Source organism: Eptatretus burgeri, chromosome 7 (genome assembly GCF_056783735.1).
Source record: "Eptatretus burgeri isolate ZD-2024b chromosome 7, Ebu_testis_v1, whole genome shotgun sequence".
Lineage (NCBI taxonomy): Eukaryota > Metazoa > Chordata > Myxini > Myxiniformes > Myxinidae > Eptatretus > Eptatretus burgeri.
The window spans coordinates 38,609,688-38,622,187 of record NC_140967.1 but is presented as its reverse complement, the minus strand read 5'-3'; the positions used below and the strand labels follow the sequence as shown (position 1 = coordinate 38,622,187).

Sequence of the window (12,500 nt, the reverse complement as noted above, 5' to 3'; positions counted from 1 at the left end):
TGGAAAATGAAGAATCGACAACATCAGCTATGGGAGGTTGCCGTCCAACCACCATGTCTTGAAGGACTTACTCAACAAGATGATGCTGTCAGGTGAGTATCTTCCCTGTTTTGTTTTTTTGAATCACAATAAGACATGCATAGTCCTTACCATGAATGATCAAACACATTCTGATTGGTTTGCAAAATGTTGTCCTCTATGCCAATATGAGTTTAAATGGCAAATATTATACTGTTAAAACAAACCTACAACACGATGGGAAATTCAAATTTAGCAAAGGATCTGGCAAACAATGGCTGACTTTAAAATATCACATGTGATTTTAATAACTGGCATAATGACCCCTTCAAAGAATGGTGTAAGCCTCCTGCATTTTTCAGAAAAATTCCTAAGGACAACAATTTGTAGTCAGATCCATCCTCTTTCATGTAGTATCGCAAGAAGACGAGACGGCTCACTACCCTTGAACAATCTTACTAAGTCCCAGGCCTGAAAATAGTTTATTTTGCATATATACACCACATAGCTGCTGCATATATACACCACCTGGCTGCTGACACTTCTGGAGTTGTGGCTATGATGTCATCCCCACCCCTCCCCCCTTTCAACCACTTTAGACTTCGACAAAAAAAATCTTTAAAATTGCTAGGGTGTCGTCACAGTGGCATGTTCCTTTCTAAAGGTGCATTTGGATCTCTAATGTCCATGGGGGAATGCTAGCAGATGGGACAGCTGGCACAGTATCTTCTTCAAAGGATGGCCTACTCATTTATGTAAAGTACTCCCAGCAACGCAACAGGGTGACAGGAGTTGAATGAATCCCAGACTTGATGCATTACCTCTGAACTATCATGTCAGTCCCCAGTTGAATTGTTGAAAAGGCAAAATAATAATGGACAAAACTAAACTGAAAAGGCTGTGGTTGTTCAGACAGAGAAGGTCAAGAGAAAAAGAGAAGTCATGAAAAAGTGGCTTCCAAGATACTCCAGGGATGAAAAAAAAAACGATGATGGAAATGAAAAATGATCTGATTGAATGAATTGCACAACTGAAGGAGCAGAGTTAAGATGGCTGTAAAGAATCGGGAAGAGGGACGAGCATGTACGTCCATGAGGTGTTTACAGCGCTGAGTGTCGAGGGAAGAAGGTTGGGTGATGTATGCTGACGATGGATGTGAAGGTAAGAACCATGAAGACAATGCTTTCTCTGTGGCCTGTGCGGCAGCCTGTGAATAAAGCAATGGATTGATATAGTGAGGATCCACATAGGTTAGGTTGAACTTAGAAGTACTGGTGTGCAAATTAAAAATGTCAAGCAAACTCATTGATAGCAGGAAAATTTGACGACTGACACATTTTGGACAAACCAGGCCATATTGCTCACTTCGTATTAACACCAATTATTGATTTTCAATAACATATTCTCCTACGAGCCATTTAGTACATGTTCCATTTCAGACCCCCAGTATTTCACATGCAGGGCATTGCATCAATGAGTAGGCAGTCCTTCGGAGTGCAAGTTATGCTTGCCGTCTCATTTGCCAGCATTTGCCAGTGCCTTTGGATGTTCAAGATCACACGGTGCCTTTCGAAGAGAGAGGGTTCATCATGTGCCAGTCCCCTGAATGAATCCCAAATTCCTGCCCTAACCGAAGAGGTACTGCAGCAAAGGCATAGCCAGCTCTCAGCAATAATGCAACCAGATAAACGAGTGTAGGATTCCTTCGCGGTCAAATGTGAAATTTTTTAATCAGCATTTCCATGTGCAAGTTGTGGCGAGAGGTCATCGATGCATCCAGGTTTGCAATAACCGAGCATGGTTTGGGAATTCTGCCGTGTCACAGCCTGTCTTGCATGTGGAAGTGCACCAAGGGTAACAACTTGTAGTTAAAAACAAGCAAAAAATGTTTTTCTCTCTTTTCACAATTTGGAATGAACTTTTCAAAGCAATGCTTTAAAAAAAAAAAATTGTTACTGAAAATGAACAACATTAACATGTTTCTGTCTTCTCTGTGTCATGCCACAGACTTACTGATCAACTGCCATTCTTTCTTCTCCTTCACAACAAAAAGGCTCATGTCGAAAAGCAATGCTGCTGCTGTATGCAAAGCAACACGATACGAAGAATAAACTTTGATTAAAGAATGTGTTCACAATACTCGTGTTTACATTTTGGAATTACTGAACACTATACCATATTTATAACATAACAGATAACGACTTTACCATTACTCCTTCCTCATTCGCATTTAAATTGCCTATTTCTTGACAGCCAATAGCTTATAAGTTGTTATTACCGGGTAATTAGCGGGTAGATTAATCGGTTCATTTGGTGTGCACAGGTATAGCATAGACTTATTTATCATGCAATTCGTGTTGCGCTGAGCATGGGAATGATAAAAGTGAGAGACCATGCCAAACAGACTTAAATCCGAGTCGTTTTTCATTGCCAGTTTTTACCATTCCTTTTTATAATACGAATAATGTGCAACATCTGGAACTTTCGAACTCAGATTTGATTGCTATATTATTTTGTACTTATGGATTGCTGCTGAGTGGCAAGTCCATAATAGTAAGCATTTATCTGAGAAGTTTTGTTCCCACATGAGGTTCAAAGTACAACATCATATTGACTCAAATTCCACGGGAAAATGCTTGATGATGATGTCATCTTAGTTGCATCTGTATGGAATCTAACTCGAACATAAACAGCGAATTTATTTTTTGTTTTTAGATCCTCATGGAGGATCTCTAAGTCTTACTCACGTTGTTGTTCTTCATCTTCTTCTTGTGGACTTTTTTGTTTCACAGCCTACAGTTTTCATCGAAACTTCCTGAAACTTGGCATGTAGATGTAAAAAAATACCCTGCGCAGACAGTAACCATCTCCGATTTTGAAAATTCCTCCGAGAAAAAAAGTTATGACGTCAAAATAGCTCCGCTAATGGAAATCGCCTAAAAAATTACCTCCGAAACTAGGCAAGCTTTTTGAATTCTGTTTGCGGAAATCGAACAGGGCATGAGCAGAGATGAATTATCGCACATATGATACATCACTATGACGTCATATAAATTTTTATGACATCATGACTATTTTTTGACATTTTTTGTTTCACAACCCAGAGTTTTCATCGGATCTTCGTGAAATTTGCCATGTATATGCAGGAAGCCCACGCGCAGGCAGTAACCATCTCCGATTTTGGAAATTCTTCCTAGAAAAAAAAGTTGACGTCATAATATCGCCTATACCATTATCTCCAAAACTAGGCAAGCTGTTTGAATATTGTTTGCGGGAATTAAGCCGGGCATTAGCACAGATAATTTATCGCAAACCTGATACATCACAATGACGTCATATTCGTTTTTATGATGTCATCATAAAGAGGACGAGGATCTTAGCTCATTTGAGCTTGTTTAATCTCAATTTTACATTTCTTTCATTTTAGCCAACAGGTCACTACCATTGGCCAAATGCATGGTGCTCAACTACGTGAGAAGTTTACTCACAAGGCTTGCCATTGTATGCAGGTCGTGTTCGATTGACCAAAATTTGGACACAACTCTGAGAGCGATGCTGTGCACAACACTTTGGTATTCCCACCTGTAAATTTTGGAGCCACCACGGGGTGCTCAGGCACAAATTATTTTCGGTTTAGTTTAAAGTCCCGCTCAGTACTGTGGAAGCTATTTGTTGATCCATGTGCTCAACCCAGAGAGTTCTGGATCTGGAAGACATCTTCACAGACTTAGCTTGACTTTCAAGATAGTCCCTGATTCTGTTCAGCACATCAGACGAGCAAACTTATTCTGCAGACACTGAACCATCCATCAGCTTCTCATAGGGGACAGCAACTTCGTCCAGGTCTTTTCTCACGCTCGTATCTTCAGCAGTGTTGTCATCTGATGGGGTTGCGCCACTTCATCAGAATCCAGATCTTCAGTCTTCTGATTGTCAGGTTGATGTGGTCGAGGGACATCAAATGTGTTGGACTGCAGCAGGGCATTCAATGCTTTCCCACAATCTTTCCATTCATAAGCTTTCCCATAATCCCAATTTTTTAAAAAATAACGATTTCAGGACTTTCCCCTCGTAGGATTTCTTAAGACGTTTTATATGTTATCGAGGACATCTTCCTTGGTATGATGCAAGTGAGAGAGCTTTTGTTTCAATTTGTTTGAGGTCATGGTACATAATGCATGTACTGTGATTGGAAGTAAGATTGGTCTGCAGTTAAGGGGATTGCTTTTTTTGCACCTTCTTAATGCAATAAAGTGTTCTTGGCTTATTTCCAAGCAGATGGAAAATGACCTCAGGCAAATAATAGGGTGAAAAGAGCAAAAAGATAAGTGGGTTATAGGATATGTGAGTTGATACCGTCTGGTCCAGTTGCAGAATCATCAGGTCCACCCCAGTGCCACTGTGAGGCAACACTGATCCGACCCTCATCCCATTCCCGCAAAGGGATGAGGTGTGGAACTCCTCCCCACTCCCTCAACACACTGGCACCTAGTTCATGCCTGGCCCAATATTACAACATGAGTCTCCAGGATGCGAAGGTGCTCGAGAATCTAAAGGACCGGAACTTGGGGGTCAACTCCCCACGCCAATTTCCAACAGGTCCAGAGACAACAAAGCAGCTTCGAGACGCGCCCTGCGACTGTTCCTGGTGAAATTCGCCAGCGCTTACAGTATCTGCACCCATCATTAGGATGTAGTCCGTGGCCCGGCAGGTCATCATTCGATCTCTGAGAGCACCCGGGGTGCCCGGGAACTGTGGAACTGAACCGTCGAAGGGAATGCGGGGCGGATGCATGATCAAATAGGAGTGGGAGAACACCCGTGGAGTCAACCGCCACCATGGCCCTCCACCGCTCGTTGGCCGCCACCACCCAAGCCACCGCCGGGACAAGCAAGCCAAATCGGCATCCCATCGGGATCCATAGGCAAGTGAAGCCAAGGCCCTCCTGGTTTGGCGGTCAGCGATGCATCCGCACCTCAGTGATGCCAGGCCCCCACGAGGCCAAAGCCACCCAATTCACGAGGAGCATATATGAGTCGGAGTAAATCTCAGCATCTGGCCCAAGAGGCCAGCCCGAGGTGAACCACCCAGAGCAGTTCGGCAATCTGCACATCGCAGTCAGGGCACCGGGTCGCGATGTCCCAGGCCACAGACCTGAGCACCACCCACCAGGGAAGGTCTTTACTATGCTCCAGTAAATGGAGCTTCGTGTTGACCAACCCTTTTCGGGGGAATCCCCGGCCCAACGGCCAAAGGACACTTCGCACCAGTGCACCTCCACACACTGCGAGACCGTCGAGGGCAGCTCTTGCTCTCGCATTTCTGACCAGTCCAGTTTGATTTCAAATCTCAGGAGATGCCTGGAACATTGGCCATTGGCTCCCAGCTCAACGAGAAGACCTCTTTGAGGAAAATCCCATAATGCGCTGATTGGAGGCGCTTGCCCGCCAATAAGTGGCCACCCGAAAGGGTGACCACCACCATGCAGGCTCACTCCACTGATGGAAACCAAACCATGACCAGGTCGGCCCCGCAGATTCAGAAAGGATTGGATTTTTTGTAGTCCTTCATCGTGAGTAACACTCAACCCAAACAAAGCCAATGGACATCTGATGCAACATACCAAAGCAGTGTGTAATCAGCAGAGGCCTACAGGTCTGATGTCTTCAGCCCATGCCATTTTTTTAGGAAGGTGCATCCCATGCATGCTGATGGATTAATTAAACCTTACCAATCATTTTTATTCGACATATGATTAGATTTATTGGGGTCCCTCATCGTGAGTAACACTCAATTAAACAAAGCCAATGGAAATCTGAAACAACAAACCCAAGCAGTGTGTAATCAGCAGAGGCCTACAGGTCTGATGTCTTTGGCCCACCAGAAAACCAAGATGGCAGCCATATTATTTTGTCTGCGTGCCATGGTGGATGGAGTCAAGCAAAAAATGTGGGTGGGGTCCGGCAGCTGTCCGACCAATGGGTGCACATTTCAAAAATCGACCCCAACAAGAACCACCACAACAACAACAGGAACAACAACCATACAGAGCTCTTGTACACCTGCCACATGTCGTCGCAGGTCAAGAAATAATACATTGAATTATATTGTAAGCCTTTAATTTTTTTCCCTCAAACAACTATTATGAGGATTTATTGGTAAGTCCTTTCTCCAATGTAGAATGAGAAAATTAAAATAGTGGTTATTGTCTCGATTTTTAAAACTCATACTGCATTTAATTATACACTTCACTCCCAAAACTACTCCATTTACATCAGCTTGTTCTATCTCTAAAAAAAATTGTAATCTTACTCAGCAATTGAAAGGATATATAATTTAGGGTCATGATCATGGTGTCTGATGAGCAACTGCAGGCTTGTCCCAGTCTCTGAGATGGCTAGGATCTCCCAGGATCCAATTATGTGGTCGGCACACTGGCACGGAAATGGTGGTGATCGAGCGTGAATCATTAAGGTTCTGTTTGGCCATGCAGCAAGTTCACCAGGTATCGGTAACATCGTTGGGGAGACAGAGTTTTGGGTCCAAGACAAGCTCATACATAATGTATAAAATGGCACGAACTCGAGTTTAGAATAGCTTTGGTAATTAGTAAACAGCAGACTGTGTGCATTTGCGCAACCCTCTGATGGAGCGGTGGATTTAATCAGCATCGAGGCAGCAGGTTCAGCTGAGTATGGTACAGGAATTCCTTCACATTACTGGGCCATGGAAAAGTAATTCCTGCTACACATTACGTAGCTGTAGAATGGGAATCTCTGCCCATTGAAATTGGAATATGGAATGTCTTGTAAATCCTGATGATGGAAAACCTGATCCGCTATGGTAGGGTGTGATGACCTTGTATCATGAATGCTTTACTACATCTGATTACAACACCTGAATATCCCATTATTATATTTTTTTATCAGGACAGAATAGAATCACCAAGAGAAGAAAAGAGAGAGAGAAACATCCCAGGAAAAATTTATTTCCTGTCGTAATTGTCTGCAGACTACTGCAGTAGGACCTGTTACCAACTATAGTATATGAGAGGACGACTGTCATATATTATAGTTTTAACTGTAGCAGTTTAAGCTGGGATATGTATATATTTGTATGTTATAGGTTTACATAGCCTGGTGTTGGCTTAGTGGTTAGGGTGGAGGCTTGGGATCCTAGGGCCCTGAGTTCAAACCCTGTGGGGCCGCTGAATTAATATACACCAGGAGGTTGACTTAGCCTGTTATCCTTCTGAGGTTGGCAAAAATGAGTACCAGTGCACTGGTAAGGGGGACACTGCATCAGCGGCATAGCCGCGTCCCAACCAATGACGCAACCAGCAGCCACAGGCTGCACTCGATAGAGAGAGAGAGATAGGTTACAGCCAATTAACCATTCATGTTGAGTAGGACTTTTAGTCACAAGTTCAAAATGACTGGTCATCTCTTGATTATTATACACACTGCACACATCTCAACTCGATCCTAATCACAATGTTTTGGTAAAGGTAGCTGTGTTCTCACAAGATGGGTTGTTATATCACACTTGTATGAAGGTGACATACACTCTCAAACATTTATTTAATTTACTGGATGAAACACTTGTTGTTTGTATCAAGTGGGACAGAGTTGGCCAGTGTTCGCCATTCTACATGACATGTAGCATATGTTGTGCGTCATGCAAAAATGGGGCATTTTTCAATATCAATTTTACATTTCTTTCCTTTAAGCCAACAGGTAACTACCATTGGCCAAATGTATGGTGCTCTCTACGTGAGAGGTTTACTCACAAAACTTGCCATTGTCTGCAGGTCGTGTTCGATTGACCAAAAGTTGGACACAACTCTGTGAGCGATGCTGTGCACAACACATTGGTATTCCCACCTGTAAGTTTTGGAGCCACCATGGGGTGCTTAGGCACATATTATTTTCGGTATAGTTTAAAGTCCCACTCAGTACTGTAGAAGCTATTTGTTGAAGCTAACATTTGTACCAACCATATTATTTGCTGTAAATGCAATTTTATTGATTCACCTCACCTATTGTACAGGTGTTTTATTTTTAACCTCCGCCATCGAAGATGGACGGAGGTTACTGTTTTCACCCCTGTCTGTTTGTTTGCTTGTTTGTGAACAGTATTACGGAAAAACTCCTCAACGGATTTCGACGAAACTTGGTGGGGGGATTAGGTATGGTCCAAGGATCATGCCATTAGATTTTGGACTTGGTCCAAAGTCCAATATGGCCGCTATGGCGGCCATTTTGAAAAAAATACTTGAATTTTTGCTTTTGCATTTCTACATGTTTTAAGTGATTTCCAACCAAATAAAAAAAATTGTTAGAGAAAAAAAAAATTTTGCAACTTTTTTTCAAAAAAATTTCGATTTTATTTGAAAAATATTTGAATTTTTTTTTGCATTTCTACATGTTTTAAGTGATTTCCAACCCCCCAAAAAAATTGTTAGAGAAAAAAAAAAACAAATTTTGCAACTTTTTTTTCAAAAAAATTTCGATTTTATTTTTTTGGCATTTCTACATGCGCGTTGATCTAGTTTAGTTTATTCAATCGTGGTTCAGTAGAGTCTGATCCGTTATGACCTACAATGAATAGGATATCAGGTTCAGTTAAGTGACCCAGCAGTATTGGTGGCGGAGGTTTTGCACTCTACCGAGTGCTCCCCCTCTAGTTGCAGTACCTATATTTCCCAAAGAATATGTTTATCTTTCGTTGTTAAAGTGCAAATCAGTACAAGCAGGGAGGCAACGATGGTTCACTGACATTATTGAACAATGCCACGATAGGTACAAATTGAGTTTGTAGAAGCTTTTGAGGAAGCCCGACCGTAAAAACCCATCTCTTCCGTCAAAATTGACCAAATCAAATCGGATTTTTTATATGTTGTACTTATGGACATTACGCATAGCTTGTAGGAAATGAAATTGCGAGAAAAAAATCGAGAAAAAAAAATAAAAAGTTCAAATGGGTGTGGCTCCACCCACAAGGGGCGTGGGACGCCCCTCATACAAAAAGACACAACTAAACGATGATATCGAGCTTGTGTACAAATTTCATCAAGATCGCATCAAGCATCATGGAGCTATGCTCTGGAGAGAGTCACAAAGAAACAGACAAGTCGGTAGGCGACGAGGGATCCTCTAGGATCGAAGCGCTGGATACGATGCTTTTCATTCTGACCGATCCACCGACGAAGCTTCATTGCCAAGACGTATTGGTTCACATATAATTGTTCCTCTGCCTGGCAAGATTTTTCCTATTGCGTATTTTGCCAACTGGCACTCCTCACAGGACTACCATTTGAAAAATAAAACCTAAATCAAAAATCGGCTCGAGTAAAATTTTCTAAATATCTCGAAGTGTTTCATTCCGAAGTCTCGTTTCTCCACATTCAAAAGTGTAGGACAAGTATTGAAAATAGTGAACGTAGGTCGAGAAAAAGTATTTTTTCGAATTTTGCGTATTTCAGCCCTGGACACCCTTGGTGATCGAATCTGGAAAAATGCTGCGGTTCAATTTTGTAGTAGTTATTAAACTCTATCCATACACCGAATTTGAACGTTCCGCCGTCGACGGTTTCCGAGGTCAAGGTCACTTAACATATTCCCTGGTTCACCACCTTTCCGCATTCGGAGGGCTGCCATTCGGAAACTATGAGAGATAGAGGAACGTTATGCTGTCGCGATAACTAGATGGGGATGCAAGGAATAGGCAGGAGTTGGTCCGGTCGCTCTACCTATCATAGAAGCCGCGCTACGTCAGTTACCGTTTGGGTTCTTAAAACGTGGTTTTTCGGCCGCTGCATAGCAATGGGTGGTTGCTTAGCAACGAAACTCAAACGCGCACACTCCCAGCTCATATGGTACCTGTTCGCCAAGTTTCATCGAAATCGGTTTGCTGGTTTGTGCTGTGGAGCCTCGTGTTGCGCGCGCACGCACGCACGCATGCACGCACGCACGCACGCACGCACGCACGCACGCACGCACACACACACACACACACACACACACACACACACACACACACACACACACACACACACACACACACACACACACACACACACACACACACACACAGACGGAAAACCCGACAATAACGGATATCTAGCGAATCCCAACACACAGACACAAAAAAATAGTGGTCACTGGTGGCGCCTGCGAACCAACAACAGCAAATTCAGGTCAGAGGTGCAAAAGGTGGTGGATGGCCAAGTAATAGATACAGATTTGCACCAAGGGCTCGTTTTCATGAGTGGAAGGAAAAAGTTTACCTCATCCTTTGGGTCAAAATGTTTCGCTGTAGGAGTGTCGGCAAAGAAATGCAGGTGAGTGACCCTGCATTTCGAGCAGCAACAACACCCATGTCATTTCCCCCAGTGGTAAAGCCAGGGTGCGATTTGACTGGGACGATGGGAGGGATTGGGGGGGGGTGGGGTGTATATGGGGGTGATGGGGAGGTGGGGTGGATGGGGTGGATGAGGAGTGGGATGGGGTGGATGGGGGGGGATAGGGAGTGGGATGGGGAGTGGATGGGGTGGAGGAATGGGGGTGGATGGGGTGGGGGTGGGGGTGGATGAGTAGTGGGGTGGGGGGGGAGTGGGGGGATGGGGAGGGGATGGGGAGTGGATGGGGTGGGGGGATGGGGAGTCGATGGGGGGATTTCCTTGGCTCTGTTTTTTTTAATCCCTGGCACTGCACTTGAAATTGTAATCCCCCACGTGGGGGAGGGGGGGATAAATTTACCCCAAACTAATTCAGTGTACAGAGTTTATCTCCCCGTCAAAAGATTTTGTATTCATGGTGATTGAATTAGTGAAATTTTAACATCTGATATTTAAAAATGAAAAATGTACACTGCATCGTTTAAAAGCACGGACTGATTTTAAAAAGCTCGTTCTCACCACGCAAACAGTGTAAGATCCACAGGTCATCATGGTAAACACGATTTGTTAATGTAACGGAGTTTGGTTTCACTGGATCCGGATCGTGCTGTGAGGGTGTATAAGGTGGATTGGATGGCATTCCACTTTTTCGTTGTTACAAAACTGCACGTGACGAGGTACAGCAAATTAACCAATTAAAATCGACTACGTCATCGTCATTACGTTGGTGTATTTCAATCCGACATTAAAAAAAATAAAATAAATCTTATTCGACAGTGTGGATTGTGTTTACAAGGAAAAAAAATAAAATGAAGACAGCAAACATCAATTTCAGCTTTAAAAAAATAACAAGGAACCAACTTGAAGATTCACCCAGCGAGTTACCCTCTGAGGGGAGGAAAACACAAGAGCGCGTCATGAGGAAGGCAGCGCATGAAGCATGGATGAAGGGGTAGGCCATAATGAAGCTAACATTATATTCGGCCGAGCGAAGAGCAGGCCGTACCAATTGAGGGCTGTGTTGAGCAGGGTCGATTTAAAAAGTGGAAGACTTTGGCTCCAGGCAAATGCTAGCGGATTACTAATTATTTATAATTAATCTGTTCCATGTGTTGGATGCTGTCGACATGTCGAGTGTTGTGTTCCTTTACCAAGCAGCGAGGGTAGAACTTGCCAAGTCATCAGTTCCTTAACGGTATTGAACGGAGTGCTTAAATCACTTGGCGAGCGCTTCACAAGAAACTTGGTAACTGAAAACACCCCAGATTGATTCCATGGCAACGCGGATAAACATCGATACCAACACACCCCAGATTGATTCCATGGCAACGAGGATAAACATCGATACCATGGCTTCTTTCGTCCATATTGATGAATTTGTCCCTCAGGGGACAGATTTAAACATGACACGTGCTAAGTTTATTGAGGTGATGAAGCAGGTGAGAGGTTGGTGGGAATCAGAAGCAGTTTTTTTAAAAATTTCAATTATTTATTTTTTACTTCCGCCACTGAAGGTGAAGGAATTTGTGTTTTCACCCCTTTCTGTCTGTTTGTGTACAGGATATCTCAAAAAGTGGTGGACAGATTCGAACAAAATTTGGTGGACAAGGTTTGGTGTGTCGCAAGGACGAGTTTATTCGATTTTGGTGAAGATCCGAAGGACGATGATGTGATGTTTTTTTCTGGTGTACTGGCTGCGATGTCTGGCATGCACAATTTCAGCTTTCTTCGTGACCCAGAAGGTACCGATCTTTAATATCAGTCAGTGAGTCAGTGGTTAGAAAGAGATATATATATATATATATATATATATATATATATATATATATATATATATATATATATTAATATGTTTATTGACCTTTACTTTAAAAAAAACATTAATGAAGGCTGTGCTCACAGAGACACGGATCATCGCTCCGGTTGGACCTCGTTTTGGCACAAACTTCCGAACAGGCTGATTAAAACAAGGCACAAAGTTCTATCGTCAGTAACGACCTTTGAATGGGAATCGTAATGTTATGGTTTTCAAAAATGAACGTACAGTAAGTAATACCAACTAGTATTGGTGCCCAGAAAACG

The 12,500-nt window shown here is 43.0% G+C and overlaps 1 protein-coding gene and 1 long non-coding RNA gene across 6 annotated transcripts in view; both read left to right on the top strand.

Annotated features, from left to right (window-relative positions):
• The window catches only part of LOC147023067 (uncharacterized), a 16,912-nt gene extending 14,248 nt beyond the window's left edge, over positions 1-2,664 (top strand). The window contains exons 3-4 of the long non-coding RNA XR_015060006.1: positions 1-92; positions 2,026-2,664. The exon at positions 1-92 is cut by the window's left edge and continues 4 nt beyond it. This is a non-coding gene — a long non-coding RNA (uncharacterized LOC147023067). The remainder of the gene's footprint in view (positions 93-2,025) is intronic.
• A 2,881-nt stretch (positions 2,665-5,545) lies between these two features.
• The window catches only part of LOC147023066 (uncharacterized), a 97,117-nt gene continuing 90,162 nt past the window's right edge, over positions 5,546-12,500 (top strand). For 2 of the 5 annotated variants that reach the window (XR_015060003.1, XM_085888076.1), the window contains exons 1-2: positions 10,818-11,370; positions 11,979-12,160. Coding sequence is in view for 2 of the 5 variants with exons in the window: in XM_085888076.1 (XP_085744202.1) it covers positions 11,228-11,370; positions 11,979-12,160 (325 nt within the window). In the remaining 3 variants the exon portion in view is untranslated. Of the gene's footprint in view, positions 7,905-10,817; positions 11,858-11,978; positions 12,161-12,320 lie in introns of those variants that run through there. The other 3 variants (XR_015060005.1, XM_085888077.1, XR_015060004.1) reach the window with 3 other exon arrangements.